This window comes from Salmo salar, chromosome ssa14, assembly GCF_905237065.1.
Source record: "Salmo salar chromosome ssa14, Ssal_v3.1, whole genome shotgun sequence".
Classification (NCBI taxonomy): domain Eukaryota; kingdom Metazoa; phylum Chordata; class Actinopteri; order Salmoniformes; family Salmonidae; genus Salmo; species Salmo salar.
The window spans coordinates 38,004,466-38,023,299 of NC_059455.1; the positions used below are offsets into that span (position 1 = coordinate 38,004,466).

Here is an 18,834-nt window from a genome sequence, read left to right on the forward strand (position 1 = left end):
TTATCGTGTGTGTGTTGTGTGTTGCCGTGTGTGTGTGTGTGTGTGTGTGTGTGTGTGTGTGTGTGTGTGTGTGTGTGTGTGTGTGTGTGTGTGAGCTGTAGATTACTCCAGTTAAGCCTGTCCTGGCGGCCCGTTGACAGATGTTGTATTGATCTCTGTTAAAGTGGAGTCACGCCGTCTGAGCAGAGAACAGACGTAATTGGCTAGAGACAGGCAGGCCACAGAGTCTGGCAGACAAGACAGGACTCATACACATATAAAGCCGACAGAGGGTTGGTGCTGGAGCTCAGCCACCAGAACAGACCTGATAAGACATAACTCTGGTAACAGATAGATAGTACAATAGTTTGTTTGGTTAAATCAGTAGAAGGGACATCTTACCTTCACTTATCCACTCACATAAGGATCAGTGATTACCAGTAACAATATGGAGGATGGTTTGAGTAGTCATACTCAACATTGCTCTCATCAGCACTTCTTCTGCCCGTTCTCGCATCAGGATGGCCAATCACGGACAGTTCGTCAGTTCCAGTTCACCGATTGGCCAGAGCAGGGAGTTCCTAAATCTGGAGAGGGCTTCATTGACTTCATTGGCCAGGTGCACAAAACCAAGGAGCAGTTTGGACAGGACGGCCCAATCAGTGTCCACTGCAGGTAAGAGTCATTGCCATAGCTATAGGTTTGACTAACAATGTATTCCCCTGATATACTTCACACACCTCATTCTGATTACTGATGTACATTAGTCTAGCCGCTATGTGTGTGTGTGTGTGCGCAGTGCGGGTGTGGGGCGGACCGGAGTCTTCATCACTCTGAGTATCGTTCTGGAGAGGATGCGTTATGAAGGAGCTGTGGACATCTTCCAGACTGTTAAGATGCTGAGGACACAACGCCCTGCCATGGTACAGACGGAGGTAGGACTCAGTCTCACTGTTGAAAACCATGGCTATCAGACAAGTAAATGTGATTTCTCTGTGTCTGGAAGCCACGGTAATGGTAGTCTGTTGCTCTGTCCTGTCTATTTCCCCGGTTCAGGATGAATACCAGTTCTGCTACCAGGCTGCCCTGGAGTACCTGGGGAGTTTTGACCACTATGCAACCTAAGAGAGGAGAGGAACTGTCATCCCTCCATCCTTCTGTTCAGATAGAGGTCCACAGAGAGACGAGGAACAGCGAAAGAGAGGCGTAGACTGGAAAACGACAAAACAATGAACCTTATATCCCACTGGAGGGGCGATGCTACTAACAAGGAGTAATTATACAAGAACAACAACAGCAACATACAAAACAACAGCAACATACAAAACAACAGCAACAACATGCAAAACAACAGCAACAACATGCAAAACAACAGCAACAACATGCAAAACAACAGCAACAACATGCAAAACAACAGCAACAACATGCAAAACAACAGCAACAACATGCAAAACAACAGCAACAACATGCAAAACAACAGCAACAACATGCAAAACAACAGCAACAACATGCAAAACAACAGCAACAACATGCAAAACAACAGCAACAACATGCAAAACAACAGCAACAACATGCAAAACAACAGCAACAACATGCAAAACAACAATATACAAAATAACAATAACATACAAAGCAACAACAACAACTAGACAAACGTCAAATAAAACCTGTACTCTCAGGAAAGACCTGCAAAGGGTGTGTTGGGAGTTAGAGACAGACTATTACATGTGTAATCCTGCATATTCTTCTTACCTCAGTGTTCAAAATGTGGAGGACTTATAAAACCTGTGTGTGTTGTGGTCAGCTATTTCAAAAACGAAAACCAGTGATACATGTATAAAAGGACAACGAAAAGCCTGGATATCTGCTGCACCTTAAATGGGTTTTCTATCTTATCTTTCTATCTGTGGGTTTAGTGTACGAGGGGTGAACATTTCCACGTGTCTGTCGCTCTGCATTCGTGGTGTCTGTTGCTGCCACAGCTAGTCCTGGTCCACAGCACAGTTTTAGACCTATAGAACTAGAAGGACGGTTTGAGCTGCATGTCTGTGATTGGACACCAGACTCTCCTACCCACAGTGCCAAGAGAAACCACGCTGTTCCTGGGCAGATGGGAAATTAACTTTGACCTCTAATGAGAAGGAGGGATGGTACCCGTCTACATCCAGCATACATGATGATCCATGAGCTCCAGGTTGAGGTTGCCTGTAGGCACAGATCTAGGATAAGTTTACCATCCTGAAATCGTAATCTAAACCATTCGGGTGGAAAAACAAAACTGACCTAAGAACATTGTCTGGGGGCAACGTCACCCTACTCCAAGCGTGGATCAATATTATTACAAGTCAATGTTCAGACATCCATGCTTTGCTTGCTATGTGCTGACATCTTACTACATAGAGTAATGACAAAGGTTAAACACAGTTCAGGCAGTTCCATTTCAATCCCAGCCAGTCATTTTGGGAGATGCACTGAAATTACGTGTATGAATTGAAAATTGGCTTTATTTTTCTTGGAGGACCATTTCGATGAATGAACAGAATTTGAGTTAATTTCCTTAATTGACTGGAGTGTGTTTTGGGGGGAACATTTTCCACATTCTGCAGAAAATATTGTAATGATCCTATTCATTGTGGTTCAGTGTCTTTGCCTTATGTTTCACCATGTTGGTTTTCAGCTGCTTACGTTACATCCAATGTATCTGAGCTAAGCAGTGAGCGTCGTAATGTAGCTTACACCTACTTGAATTCTGCCACTCTGCATTGGAATGGTCCTGATGGCTCAGTGTGTTGGAGTATGGTTCTGACAACACAAAGGTTGTGGGTTCAAATCCTGCTTGGGCTACATATACAGTAATGAGTATGTGTGTTAACGTTGAATTGGATGAACTTTGTTTGCTTGATAAACCCAGGTCCTCATGGGTTGAGAGTAGAACTCAAACTCTCTTCTCTTGCCCACAGTAAGACAGGACTCTTCACATCTTCTCTCCGCTCTGTCTCTGCTTGTAGTCCTACTGTACAGACAAACTAAACGACACAACCTTTAGTCCACTCCAGCATCCCCTACAATCCCTTTAAATATCATCCTCTCTTATTGATTTGACGTTCTATAATCTGCTGCCCCAGATACGTTGTGATTGAACAGCACAGTATGAACTTAGACTGTATATACTGTGTGACGTATAGAGAGTTCTTTATAATGCAGTACATACAGTAGGCCTGACTGACGTAGAGTTAAGCAATAAGGCCCGAGGGGTTGTGGTATATGGCCAATATACCATGGCTAAGGGCTGTTCTTAGGCAAGACGCAGTGTGGAGTGCCTGGATACAGCCCATAGCTGTGGTATATTGACCATGTACCACAAACCCCTGAGGTGCCTTATTGCTATTATAAACTGGTTACCAACTTAACTAGAGCAGTACAAATACCTGTTTTGTCATACCCGTGGTATACGGTCTGATATACCACGGCTGTCAACCAATCAGCATTCAGGGCTCGAACTACCCAGTTTATAAAAGTTCTTTATAACACAGTATATAGGCCTGACTGACGTATAGAGTTGAAACAAGTGGGGCATAATTATTATCATCAAAAAAGAGCCTTATTGTTGACTTTTTGATATGATTTTTGAAATATGTATCATCGTTCTATTTTGTTACTGTTATGGCTCTTTGTTTTTACTACTTTTTGATTTGTTTAATTACTGTTTGATTTGAGGAAAATAACTCAATATAACCAATGAGATGTCTACTTGGCAAGCCAATTTTTCTGTATGATATCGTCATAGTTTTTTTTAATGGTCATTTTTAAGTGCTTTTTTATTTGCTTTAGTATATCGTAGACAGAACCTGCGTAGAATGCTATTTGATACTGCTATCCTCATAGACAGATTCAGACCTAGTTTCAGTTTACAGCCCCTATCATAGCACCAGTGGTACAATCCAATTGCCAATAGGGGTTTAGGGTGTCGGGGCATAGAGAGTTTAAACGTCGAGCAAAGTACAGTAGTCGGTGAAAGTCTATGTTGCACTGTATTCAGTGAACCGTGGCGTTTCAGTTCGCTACTACAGATAGACGGAGAGTATAACGGCATTTTGACACAAAGGGAAAGGCCACACAAAAAGACCCTCATTACTTTAATTAACAGTGAAATGATCTTGATATGTAATTTAAGTGTGGTCCAAAAGTCTATCTGGTGTGACTTAAAATGAACCTTAAAACGATGACTATATAATATATATACACTGAACAAAAATATAAACGCAACATATAAAGTGTTGGTTTCATAAGCTGAAAAAAGCTTAATTCTCTCAAATGTTGTTTACATCCCTGTTAGTGAGCATTTCTCTTTTGTCTAGATAATCCATCCCCTTGACAGGTGTGGCATATCAAGAAGTTGATTAAACAGCATGATCATTACACATGTGCACCTTGTGCTGGAAAGAATAAAAAGCCAATCTTAAGTGTGGAGTTTTGCCACACAACATAATGCCACAGATGTCTCAAGTTTTAAGGGAGTGTGCAATTGGCATGCTGACTGCAGGAATGTTCACCAGAGCTGTTGCCAGAGAATTGAATGTTAATTTCTCTCCCATAAGCTGCCTCCAATGTTGTTTTAGAGAATTTGGCAGTACGTCCAACCAGCATCACCACCGCAGACCATGTGTATGGCGTTGTGTGGGCGAGCAGTTTGTTGTGAACAGAGTGCCCCATGGTGGCCGTGGAGTTATGGTATGGGCAGGCAGTAAAATCTTTGAAATTGTTAAATGTTGCATGTATATTTTTGTTCAGTATAAATACACCTGACATAAAAGACACAGAGTAAACATGTCATCAAGCGAGGACCAGTTCCGATGACATCACGTAATCACCTTTAACCTGGTTATTTCCTTTAAACCCTGGATGTAGATAATATTGAATGTTGACTTTGTATTAAAAGCAGGATGATTGAATATACCACATAATGAGTCATTTAGTTCCTCTGTCCTTGTATGTGAGTGTCTGACAGCTGGCTGAGAATCATGCACTGTAAAACAATAGGACTGAAAACAAGGGAGAGACGAGCAAGGAGAAAGCCTTCATCATGAGCTTAATCTCAAGGAGATGGAAGGCGTGAACTGTGAAGTGTATGCTTCATATTTTTCCACTAGATGGAGTCCGAACTACTTTTCTTGCTGGAAAATAGCTCCTTACTCCATCCATAAATGCATTCACAGTCACACAGATGCTCTACTGACACATTCTGGTTGTATGAGGACAGCCCAAATGGTTGTCTTTGAATCAAATACAATTTTATTGGTCGCATACACATATTTAGCGGGCGTTATTGCAGGTGTTGTCACGACTTCCGCCGAAGTCGGTCCCTCTCCTTGTTCGGCGGGCGACGTCACAGGCCTTCTAGCCATCGCCGATCCACTTTAATTTGTTTTGTCTTTGTCTTACACACCTGGTTTCAATCCCCCAATTACTTGTTCATTATTTAACCCTCTGTTCCCCCATGTTTGTTTGTGAGTAATTGTTCGTTGTATATCGGTCCGTTTTTGTGGGCTCGCTATCTTGCTTTGTATTTGTGTATTTTGAGAAAAATACGTTGATTACTCATATCTGCTGTCCTGCGTCTGACTCTCTACACCAGCTACACACAGGACCATTACAGAATTACTCACCTGAAATGGAGTCAGCAGGAGCAGACGGCCCCCCTTTCTCGGTCGAAGAGCGCGTCCAGCAGCACGCGACCTTGTTACAACGTCTGGGCACCGCCATGGATTGCGTGCTGCAGACGATGGATAGATGGGAGAGAGGAGGTTTTCCAACGTCTCCACCAGCCCCACTACAGCAGGCTCCACAGTCCACCCCTCCTTCACACGGTCCCAGCGGGATTCGGCTCGCACTCCCGAGGGAGTATGATGGGACGGCTGCCGAATGCCAGGGGTTCCTACTCCAGCTGGAGCTCTACCTGGCGACTGTCTACCCGGCTCCTTTGGGACGTGAGAGCGTGTCCGCCCTCGTCTCCTGCCTCTCAGGCAAAGCCCTGGAGTGGGCCAATGCCATATGGAGTGAGGGAGACACGGCGTTGGACCATTACCCATTGGAACGTTTGTTCCACCTGAGTCAGGGGACGAGGAGCGCACAGGGTTTTGCTTTGGACTTCCGGACCCTGGCCACCAGCGTGGGATGGAACGACAGGGCCCTGATCGATCACTACCGGTGCAGTCTGTGCGAGGACGTCCATCGGGAGTTGGCCTGCCGAGACACCACCCTCACGTTGGACCAGCTGGTGGACCTGTCCATCCGGCTGGACAACCTGCTGGCTACCCGTGGACGTCCGGATCGGGGCCTGTCAGTTCCATCCCCCAGCACCTCCGCTCCGATGCCCATGGAGCTGGGAGGTGCTGCGCTTAGGGCGACCGGAGGAGGGGGAATTCCCTGCACCATTTGTGGTTGCAGAGGGCACTCTGCTGGTCGGTGCTGGGGAGGTTCCTCAGGGAGTCGAGGCAGCAGGTAAGGCACTATCGTGTCACCCCAGGTGAGTCGGCACCAGGCTCACCCAGAGCCCCCTGTTGCTCACATGTATGTGTTTATTAAATTTCCTGAGTTTTCCCCGCATTCCCAGCATAAGGCACTCGTAGATTCAGGCGCAGCTGGGAATTTTATTGCCCGTTCATTTGCCCATAGTTTAGGGATCCCCCTTGTTCCTGTGGATATGCCCTTCCCTGTGCACGCCCTAGATAGTCGACCATTGGGGTCAGGGCTGATTAGGGAGGCCGCCGCTCCAATAGACATGGTTACGCAGGAGGGTCACAAGGAGAGAATCAGTCTCTTCCTTATTGATTCTCCTGCATTTCCCGTGGTGCTGGGCCTACCCTGGTTGGCCTGTCATGACCCCACTATTTTGTGGCAACAGAGGGCTCTCAAGGGGTGGTCACAAGAGTGCTCGGGGAGGTGTGTAGGAGTTTCCATCGGTGCGACTACGGTGGAAAGTCCAGACCAGGTCTCCACCGTGCGCATCCCCTCAGAATATGCTGATTTGGCTCTCGCCTTCTGTAAGAAGAAGGCAACTCAATTACCACACCATCGATGGGGGGATTGTGCGATAAATCTCCTGGTAGACGCAGCACTTCCCAGGAGTCACGTGTATCCTCTGTCACAGGAGGAGACGGCGGCTATGGAAACATATGTCTCCGAATCCCTGGGGCAGGGATACATTCGGCCCTCCACTTCACCTGCCTCCTCGAGTTTCTTTTTTGTGAAGAAGGATGGAGGTCTGCGCCCGTGTATTGACTATCGGGGTATCAATCAGATCAGTGAGGTATAGCTACCCACTGCCTCTCATCGCCAGTGCGATCGAGTCAAGGCACGGGGCGCTTTTCACAAAATTGGATCTCAGGAGCGCTTACAACCTGGTGCGTATCCGGGAGGGGGGCGAGCGGAAGACGGCATTTAGTACCACCTCAGGGCACTATGAGTACCTCGTCATGCCGTACGGGTTGATGAATGCTCCATCAGTCTTCCAGGCCTTTGTTGATGAGATTTTCCGGGACCTGCACGGGCAGGGTGTAGTGGAGTATATCGACGACATTCTGATATACTCTGCTACACGCGCCGACCGAGCAGGTGTCCCTGGTGCGCAGGGTGCTTGGTCGACTGTTGGAGCATGACCTGTACGTCAAGGTTGAGCAATGTCTGTTCTTCCAACAGTCCGTCTCCTTCCTAGGGTATCACATTTCCACGTCAGGGGTGGAGATAGAGAGTGACTGCATTTCAGCCGTGCGTAATTGGCTGACTCCCACCATGGTAAAGGAAGTGCAGTGGTTTCTAGGGTTTGCCAACTACTACTGGAGGTTTATCCGGGGTTTTGGTCAGGTAGTGGCTCCCATTACCTCACTGCTGAAGGGGGGGACCGGTGCGACTGCAGTGGTCGGCTGAGGCGGACAGGGCTTTTGGTCACCTGAAGGCTTTGTTTACCTTGGCTGCCATGCTGGCTCATCCAGATCCCTCTTTGGCGTTTATAGTGGAGGTGGATGCGTCCGAGGCTGGGATAGGAGCCGTGCTCTCTCAGCGCTCGGGCACGCCACCAAAGCTCCGCCCCTGTGCTTTCTTTTCGAAGTAGCTCAGCCCGGCGGAGCGAAACTATGATGTGGGGGACCGGGAGCTGTTGGCTGTTGTTAAGGCTCTGAAGGCGTGGAGACATTGGCTTGAGGGTGCTAAACACCCTTTCCTTATCTGGACTGACCACCGCAATCTGGAGTACATCCGGGTGGCGAGGAGACTGAACCCTCGCCAGGCAAGGTGGGCCATGTTCTTTACCCGTTTAGTCTCTGATCGGGGTCCCCAGTTCACGTCCAGGGTCTGGTGAGCGTTCATGGAACGTCTGGGGGTCTTGTTCAGCCTCACCTCAAGTTTTCACCCCGAGAGTAACGGACAGGTGTAGAGAGTAAACCAGGATGTGGGTAGGTTTCTGCGGTCATATTGCCAGGACCGGCTGGGGGAGTGGGCGGCGTTCATCCCCTGGGCAGAGATGGCCCAAAACTCACTCCGCCACTCCTCCACTAACCTCTCTCTCTTCCTGTGCATACTGGGGTATCAGCCGGTTCTGGCACCTTGGCATCAGAGCCAGATCGAAGTTCCTGCGGTGGACAAATGGTTTAAGCGCTCGGAGGAGACCTAGGACGCCGCCCATGTGCACCTGCAACGGGCCGTGAGGCAGCAGAAGGCGAGCGCCGACCGCCACCGCAGTGAGGCCCCGGTGTTCGCACCGGGGGACCGGGTCTGGCTCTCGACCCGAAATCTGCCCCTCCGCCTGCCCTGCCGGAAGCTGGGTCCGCGGTTTGTGGGGCCATTCAAAGTCCTGAGGAGACTGAACGAGGTATGCTACAGGTTACAGCTAACCCCAGATTACCGTATTAATTCCTTGTTCCATATGTCTCTCCTCAGGCCGGTGGCTGGTCCACTCCAGGAGTCTGAGGTGCGGGAGGTTCCTCCGACCCCTCTGGACATCGAGGGGGGCCCCGGCGTATGCTGTTCGAGCCATCTTGGACTCGAGGCGTCGGGCGAGGGGCCTTCAGTACCTCATGGAGTGGGAGGGGAACGGTCTGGAGGAGAGATGCTGGGTGCCGATGGAGGACGTCTTGGACCCTTCGTTGCTGTGGGAGCTCCACCGTCTCCACCCGGATCGCCCTGCGCCTCGTCCTCCGGGTCGTCCCCGAGGCCGGTGTCGGCGCGCTGCTGGAGCCGCGCGTCAAGGGGAGGGTACTGTCACGACTCCCGCCGAAGTCGGTCCCTCTCTTTGTGCGTTCGGCGGTCGACGTCACCGACCTTCTAGCCATCGCCGATCCACCTTTCATTTCCATTTGTTTTGTCTTACACACCTGGTTTCAATCCCCCAATTACTTGTTCATTATTTAACCCTCTGTTCCCCCATGTTTGTTTGTGAGTAATTGTTCGTTGTATATCGGTCCGTTTTTGTGGGCTCGCTATCTGCTTTGTATTTGTGTATTTTGAGTAAAATAAGTTGATTACTCATATCTGCTGTCCTGCGCCTGACTCTCTACACCAGCTACACACAGGACCATTACAGGTGTAGGGAAATGCTTGTGTTCGTAGCTCCAGTGCATTAATATCTAAAAATAAACAACAATACACAAAAATCTAAAAAGTAAAAGAATGATATTAACAAATATATAATATTAGTAGGAGTAATGTCGGAGTCTAGGAGACTGCTTTTCCTTCACTCTGCGGTCCAACTCATCCCAAACCATCTCAATTGTGTTGAGGTCGGGTGATTGTGGAGGCCAGGTCATCTGATGCAGCACTCCATCACAATCCTTCTTGGTCAAATAGCCCTTACAAAGACTGGAGGTGTGTTGGGTCATTGTCCTGTTGAAAAACAAATGATAGTCCCACTAAGCTCAAACCAGATGGGATGGCATATCGCTGCAGAATGATGTGGTAGCCATGCTGGTTAAGTGTGCCTTGAATTCTAATTAAATCACTGACAGTGTCACCAGCAAAGCACCATCACACCTCCTCCTCCAGGGAACCACACATGCAGAGATCATCCATTCACCTATTCTGCATTTCACAAAGACACGGCGGATGGAACCAAAAATCTTAAATTTGTATGTAAATAGTCCGGGTGACCATTTGATTAACTGTTCAGCAGTTTTATAACTTAGGGGTAGAAGCTGTTAAGGAGCCTTTTGGACCTAGACTTGGCGCTCCGCTACCTCTTGCCGTGCGGTAGCAGAGAGAACAGTCTATGATTTGGGTAACTTCCTCTGACACTGCCTACTACAGTTGAAGTCAGAAGTTTACGTACAGTTAGGTTGGAGTCATTATAACTCGTTTTTCAACCACTCCACAAATTTCTTGTTAACAAACTATAGTTTTGGCAAGTCGGTTAGGACATCTACTTTGTGCATGACACAAGTAATTTCTCCAACAATTGTTTGCAGACAGATTATTTCACTTATAATTCACTGTATAACAATTTCAATGGGTCAGAAGTTTACATACACTAAGTTGATTGTGCCTTTAAACAGCTTGGAAAATTCCAGAAAATTATGTCATGGCTTTAAAATCTTCTGACAGGCTAATTTACATAATTTGAGTCAATTGGAGGTGTATCTGTGGATGTATTTCAAGGCCTACCTTCAAGCTCAGTGCCTCTTTACTTGACATCATGGGAAAATCAAAATAAATCAGCCAAGACCTCAGACAGAAAATTATAGACATCCACAAGTCTGGTTCATCCTTGGGAGCAATTTCCAAACGCCTGAAGGTACCACGTTCATCTGTACAAACAACAGTACGCAAGTATAAACACCATGGGACCATGCAGCCGTCATACCGCTCAGGAAGGAGACGCGTTCTGTCTCCTTGAGATGAATGTACTTTGGTGCGAAAAGTGCAAATCAATCCCAGAACAGCAAACGACGTTGTGAAGATGCTGGAGGAAACGGATACAAAAGTATCTATATCCACAGTAAAACGAGTCCTGTATCGACATAACCTGAAAGGCCGCTCAGCAAGGAAGAAGCCACTGCTCCAAAACCGGCATAAAAAAGCCAGACTACGGTTTGCAACTGCACATGGGGACAAAGATTGTACCTTTTGGAGAAATGTCTGATGAAACAAAAATAGAACTGTTCGGCCATAATGACCATCGTTATGTTTGGAGGGAAAAAGGGGGAGGCTTGCAAGCCGAAGTACACCATCCCAACCGTGAGGCACGGGGGTGGCAGCATCATGTTGTGGGGGTGCTTTGCTGCAGGAGGGACTGGAGCACTTCACAAAATAGATGGCATCATGAGGCAGGAAAAGTATGTGGATATATTGAAGCAACATCTCAAGACATCAGTCAGGAAGTTAAATGGATCTTCCAAATGGACAATGACCCCAAGCACACTTCCAAAGTTGTGGCAAAATGGCTTAAGGACAACAAAGTCAAGGTATTGGAGTGGCCATCACAATGCCCTGACCTCAATCCCATAGAAAATTTGTGGGCAGAACTGAAAAAGCGTGTGCGAGCAAGGAGGCCTACAAACCTTACTCAGTTACACCAGCTCTGTCAGGAGGAATGGGCCAAAATTCACCCAACTTATTATGGGAAGCTTGTGCAAGGCTACCTGAAACGTTTGACCCAAGTTAAACAATTTAAAGGCAATGCTACCAAATACTAATTGAGTGTGTAAACTTCTGACCCACTGGGAATGTGATGAAAGAAATAAAAGCTGAAATAAATCATTCTCTACTATTATTCTAACATTTCACATTCTTAAAATAAAGTGGTGATCCTAAGACAGGGAATTTTTACAGGGATTAAATGTCAGGAATTGTGAAAAACTGCGTTTAAATGTATTTGGCTATGGTGTATGTAAACTTCTGACTTCAACTGTAGGTCCTGGATGGCAGGAAGCTTGGTTCCAGTGAAGAAATGGGCCATATACTCTACCCTCTGCAGCACCTTACGGTCGGATGCCGAGCAGTTGCCATACCAAGGAGTGATGCATCTGGTCAAGATGCTCTCTGTAGAACCTTTTGAGAATCTGGGGACCCATTCCAAATCTTTTCAGTCTCCCGAGGGGGAAAATGTGTTGTCGTGCCCTCTTCACGACTCTCTTGGTTTGATGTGGACACCAAGGAACTTGAATATCTCGACCCGCTCCACTGCAGCCCAGTCAATTTTTATGGAGGCCTGTTCAGCCCTCCTTTTCCTGTAATCCACAATCAGCTCCTTTGACTTGCTCATATTGAGGGAGAGGTTGTTGTCCTGGCACCACACTGCCAGATCTCTGACCTCCTCCCTATAGGCTTTCTCATCGTTGTCGGTAATCAGGCCTACCGTTGTTGTGTCGTCAGCAAACTTAATGGTGTTCTTGGAGTCGTACTTGGCCACGCAGTCGTGTGTGAACAGGGAGTTCAGGTATGAACTAAGCACGCACCCCTGAGGGTCCCGGTGTTGAGGATCGGCGTGGCAAATGTGTTGTTGCGTAACCTTAACATCTGGGGGCGGCCCGTCAGATAGTCCAGGATCCAATTGCATAGGAAGGTGTTTAGTCCCAGGGTCCATAGCTTAGTGATAAGATTTGTGGGCACTATGGCATTGAACGCTGAGCTGTAGTCATTGAACAGCATTCTCACATAGATGTTCCTTTTGTACAGGTGGGAAAGGGCAGTGTGGCGTGCAATTGAGATTGCGTCATCTGTGGATCTGTTCGGGCGGTATGTGAATTGGAGTGGGTCTAGGGTTTCCGCGATTATGGTGTTGTGAGCCATGACTAGCCTTTCAAAGCACTTCATGGTTACCGACTTGAGTACTATGGGGCGGTAGTCATTTAGACAGGTTACCATCGCATTCTTGGGCATAGGGACTATGGTGGTCTGCTTGAAACGTAGGTATTACAGGAGAGATAGAAAATGTAATTGAAGACACTTGCCAGTTGGGCTGCTCATGCTCTGAGTACACGCCCTTAATATTAGACATCACATACCAGCAGTTATTGACAAATAGACACACACCCTTGCCCCCCATCTTACCAGACATAGCTGCTCTGTCCTGCTGATGCACAGAAAACCCAGCCAGCTCTATATTATCCGTGTTGTCGTTCAGCCACGACTCTGTGAAACATAAGATATTACAGTTTTTAATGCCCCATTGGTAGGATAGTCTCGACTGTAGATCGTTGAGTTTGTTTTCCAGTGATTGCACGTTGGCCAATAGAACCGATGGTAGTGGTGATTTACTCACTAACCTCTGAATCCTCACAAGGCACTCCGACCTTCTCCCTCTATATTTCCACCTTTTCTTCATGCGAATGACAGGGATTCGGGCCTGGTCTCCGGAAAGCAGTATATCCTTTGCATCGGAGTTATTAAGTACCAAAACAAGGTTGAAGGTAATAGGCTTGATGTCTTCAACCATCCATAAATCCCCTTGTGACAGAGGGAATTGAAGCATGTGACAGGGGGAATTGAAGCATGTGACAGGGGGAATTGAGCTTGTGACAGGGGGAATTGAAGCTTGTTGTGTGTAACAGGATGGGGTAATTCAATGCAAGCTTCACTAAACAATAAAAAAAACGCGTTACGCTCGACCCGCTCAGTTTTCACCCACAAAACACCAGAAAATGACCCAGAGTTGAACCAGCTCACCTGCTTTTACACTATGATGTGACTATTAGATGTACAATGTTTCTTTTGAGAAACATATTTAAAAAGAAATAGTTTCACCATATTAAAACAAGAGTTCAGTTCATGTAGAGCTGTTGCAATCATAACATTTTGTCTGGCGGTTATTACCATGCAAAAGAGCAAGTGTGCATATGAAGTGGCTATGTTGAGTGTAAAAGTGATCATTTGAAATAGGTCCTATATGCTAGATTTAGAGTTATTTGGACTCTTTAGTTGTGAATGATACAAACCTTAGAATGTCTCAGAAATCAAAACATATGTGGGCTGCATGATGTGACTATAGGCTATTGATGATTTTAGAATGTAGCAAAAAAAAAGGCTTCCTCTCTGTTCCTTGCTTCAGGCTGCACACACTGTTCTTTCATCAAATAATGATATTTTCACATCAGACTATTCTCTATTTAATCTTGTCTTTACTAATATGTAAAAGTAGTTTCGATTTAGAATGGCCCATTATCAAATGGGAAGGAACAGGGGCAGGAGAATAAAGATGGCATCCATATGCACCAGTAGCCAGCTTTCCCGTTGGTTCCGGTTACTTCACTCCACACATCAACCACTGTTTGAGGAGCATGCAGTCTCTAGCTGCACAACATGTGATATTCCACCCACACTGTATGCCATGGGCTCTCCAACCCTGTTCCTATATTTACCAAGTGCTTAATTTGGGAAGCCAAGTGAAATCTGTTCTGGAACATTGATAGTAACATGTTTTCACAACGACAGCCCCTCTCTCTGCCTGCTGGAGAAAGGAATGAAGGACAGAGAGGAGAAGATGAAAACGCACGGTGGTGAAATATTCTGTATCCAAAGGTAATGTGACAGCCTATTAATTATGAAAATATAAAAAAATCCATATTACTAGGCTATTCAAAATCAAATCCAAATTCACTATAATTGCAAGCTTAGCCACATGCACAATCAATGAGCCAACAGCATCACCTAGGCCTATACGTTCTCTTCCAGACTCATGAATAGAACGTTTGGAGAGTAACATAAGGTAACCATACCATGCAGTATGCATAATAATACAGCCCACACTCAAAGGCCATTACTAGAATGTGTTTAATTTCGGAGTATAGGCTAGACTAGTGGTTCCCAAACGTTTTATAGTCCCGTACCCCTTCAAACATTCAACCTCCAGCTGCGTACCCTAGCACCAGGGTCAGCGCACTCTCAAATGTTGTTTTTGACATCATTGTAAGCCTGCCACATACACACTATACGATACATTTATTAAACATAAGAATGAGTGTGAGTTTTTATCACAACCCGGCTCGTGGGAAGTGACAAAGAGCTCTTATAGGACCAGGGCACAAATAATAATAATCAATCATTTTGCTCTTTATTTTGCCATCTTACATATAAAACCTTATTTGTTCATCAAAAAATGTGAATAACTCACCACAGGTTAATGAGAAGGGTGTGCTTGAAAGGATGCACATAACTCTCCAATGTTGGGTTGTTTTGGAGAGAGTCTCACTCTTAAATAATTGTCCACACACAGTCTGTGCCTGTATTTAGTTGTCATGCTAGTGAGGGCCGAGAATCCACTCTCACATACATACGTGGTTGTAAATGGCATCAGTGTATTAACCGTGCAATTTGCCAAGACAGGATACTCTGAGCGCAGCCCAATCCAGAAATCTGGCAGTGGCTTCTGATTAAATGTAATTTTCACAGAACAGCTTGTTAATTTCGATGAGGCTCTCTTGTTCAGATATCGGTAAGTGGACTGGAGGCAGGGCCTGAAAGGGATAACGAATCCAGTTGTTTGTGTCGTCCATTTTGGTAAAGCACCTGCGTAATTGCGCAGCCGACTCACTCAGGTGCTTCACTATATCACATTTGACATTGTCCGTAAGCTTGAGTTCATTTGCACACAAAAATCATACAATGATGGAAAGACCTGTGTTGTCCTTGTTAATGCAGACAGAGAAGAGCTCCAACTTCTTAATCACAGCCTTAATGTTGTCCTGCACATTCAATATAGCTGCAGAGAGTCCCTGTAATCCTAGATTCAGATCATTCAGACGAGAAAAAACATCACCCAGATAGGCCAGTCGTATGAGAAACTCATCATCATGCAAGCGGTTAGACAAGTGAAAATTATGGTCAGTAAAGGAAACTTTAAGCTCATCTCTCAATTTAAAAAAACATGTCAAATACTTCGCCCCTTGATAACCAGTGCACCTCTGTACGTGTTACATGGTCGCTGCCCATATCATTGCATAATTCAAAAAATACACGGAAGTTCAGGGGCCTTGCTTTAACAAAGTTAACCATTTTCACTGTAGTGTCCAAAACGTCTTTCAAGCTGTCAGGCATTCCCTTGGCAGCAAGAACCTCTCGGTGGATGCATCAGGGTACCCAAGCGGCTTCAGGAGCAACTGCTTGCACGCATGTTACCACTCCACTATGTCTCCCTGTCATGGCTTTTGAGTCATCAGTTCAAATACTAACACATCTTGACCATCAACGTCCATTTGATGTCACAAAGCTGTCCAGTACTTTAAAAATATCCTCTCATGTTGTCCTGGTTTCCAGTGGTTTGCAGAAGAGGATGTCTTCCTTAATTGACCCCCCATAAACGTAACAGACATATACCAGGAGCTGTGCCAGGCCCGCCACGTCTGTTGACTCATCCAGCTGTAACGCATAGAATTCACTGGCTTGTATGCGAAGCAGTAATTGTTTCAAAACATCTCCTGCCATGTCACTGATGCGTCGTGAAAAGGTGTTGTTTGATGAAGACATTGTCTGTATAGTTTTTTTAACCTTTTCCCCCAGCATTGTCCCAGCCATATCCGCGGTAGCAGGAAGAATTAAGTCCTCCACAATAGTATGGGGCTTGCTTGTCCTAGCCACTCGGTAACTCACCATATTAGACACTTCTAGCCCCTTCTTATTAATGGTATCTGTTGCTTTTATGCATGTCTTACTACTCAAAAGTCATCTTAATTCTCACTCAAAAAAATTCTGTGGGTTATTTTTCAAATTGGCATGTTTTGTTTCTAAACGTCTGCGCAAGAGCGAAGGTTTCACCCACGAGAGAGTAATGGTTAATGTGATTGGATGTTAATTATTTGACTAGGCTACCTGCATTTATTTGACATTGTGTTGTTATTTCGCTAAACACTAGATGGTTTAATTTTATTGTTGGCAGTGAAACGAGGCTACTCTGGTGAGAAAAAACCTCACCGAAATGCATAGCCCCGTTGGAAAATATAAATGGTCTGTTTGAAAATGTGAAGAATTATTTATTATTATTTTTATTTGGTGCAACCCCAACAGCATTGTGTGTACCCCAGTTTGGGAATACCTGGGCTAGACCAATTATGTACCAAGACATCTTAAATCTGTTATTTTTATGTTTTTCTGCCATGCATATATATGCAGTAGGCTATGTATTGTATAAGGGCAAAATCATTATTTTAATTCAGTTTTTTTTCCGGGTTTGGGCTCATAGGCCTATGCATATGCAACAACTCTAATATGCATATGAATGTTTGTTTTTCGAATGAATCATTAAGTTAGAAAGCGCTGTCCATTTCGTTGTGTTAGGCTTTGAAACAGCAGCCACAATAACCATGTTTTCCACTTAGTTACAACCTGTTGTTGAACTTCTTTCTTCAAATTGATAAATCACAGCGAGGTGCGTTTTAAAAACACATACTTTTTTGATGATAAGTGTTTGATGTGATTTGTCAGAGTAGTACAGGGACAGTAGAGCCCTGAGTACCAGGCCTTTAGCGACCTGAAGGTCTTTAGCAAGTTTGGTACTACCAACGCATGTCTAGAGTGGATATGAGGAGATTACCATGACTCAACGGTCAATTGGAATTTTACTGCAGTCATGACTCATGGCTGTAATATTTTCCATGTGGTTCTATACTAAAGGGGACTTATAACAGGCTTTTGAAATGCATTATTGGTGCTCATTTTCTGTCAACTTATCAAAGAGATGCAAAAGGCACTCATTCAGCGGAATGACCCAGAAGCCTTGTGTAGATTTGTGAGAGGGTGGTAGTGAATGCTTTGTTTATACAGTATGGAGAGGAATAGACTATATGCTAATTGTGCGCTTAGTTGAATGTTTGGTGTTTTTACAGATTTCATTGTTACTGGAAGGCTACAACCATCAATAAGTTGCTAACATTATGTAACAGCTAGTTTATGATAAGTCCTACTTATTCATACCTCACTTTATACTGGAACTTATTAATCAGGCTAGCTAACAGTTTGTTTATATATATATATATATATATATATATATATATATATATATATATATACAGTTGAAGTCGGAAGTTTACATACACCTTACCCAAATACATTTAAACTCAGTTTTTCACAATTCCCTCACATTTGTATCCTGGAAAAATTCCCTGTCTTAGGTCAGTTAGGATCACCACTTTATTTTAAGAATGTGAAATGTCAGAATAATAGTAGAGAGAATGATTTATTTCAGCTTTTATTTCTTTCATCACATTCCCAGTGGGTCATAAGTTTACATACACTCAATTAGTATTTGGTAGCATTGCCTTTAAATTGTTTAACTTGTGTCAAACATTTTGGGTAGCCTTCCACAAGCTTCCCACAATAAGTTGGGTGAATTTTGGCCCATTCCTCCTGACAGAGCTGGTGTAACTGAGCCAGGTTTGTAGGCCTCCTTGCTCGCCAATGATTTTATAAATATATATATATATATATATATATATATATATATATATATATATATATATATATATATATATATATGGACTGTATGAAATGCATTAACTGTCCCTTTACCTTCAAGGTACCAAGGATTTTGCCCTGTGAACATAAATGTCCTGTAAAGGAATTAGTGTACACACACACACACACACACACACACACACACACACACACACACACACACACACACACACACACACACACACACACACACACACACACACACACACACACACACACACACACACACACACGTGAAGTGTGGAGGAAGACACTAGTTAGGAGAACTCTGTGTGATTCTCACGGTGTCTGTCCCAGGTTTGCCCTGCTCTGCTGGGAGGAAGAGTTCACCATGTACAGGGTAACCCACACTGGAGTTCCAACAGAGGAGGATGAGTCCTTGTCATGGCCAGACAGATACACTTTGGACTGAATTTCCTCAAA

At 45.0% G+C, this 18,834-nt stretch overlaps 1 protein-coding gene across 16 annotated transcripts in view; it reads left to right on the plus strand.

Annotated features, from left to right (window-relative positions):
* Nucleotides 1-4,940, plus strand: part of LOC106569513 (receptor-type tyrosine-protein phosphatase S) — a 125,981-nt gene extending 121,041 nt beyond the window's left edge. For all 16 annotated transcript variants that reach the window (XM_045694333.1, XM_014140942.2, XM_045694339.1 and 13 more), the window contains 3 exons: nt 500-654; nt 779-914; nt 1,036-4,940. In XM_045694333.1, coding sequence (XP_045550289.1) covers nt 500-654; nt 779-914; nt 1,036-1,104 — 360 coding nt within the window. In that variant the 3' untranslated portion in view covers nt 1,105-4,940. The remainder of the gene's footprint in view (nt 1-499; nt 655-778; nt 915-1,035) is intronic.
* Nucleotides 4,941-18,834: the final 13,894 nt, after the last annotated feature.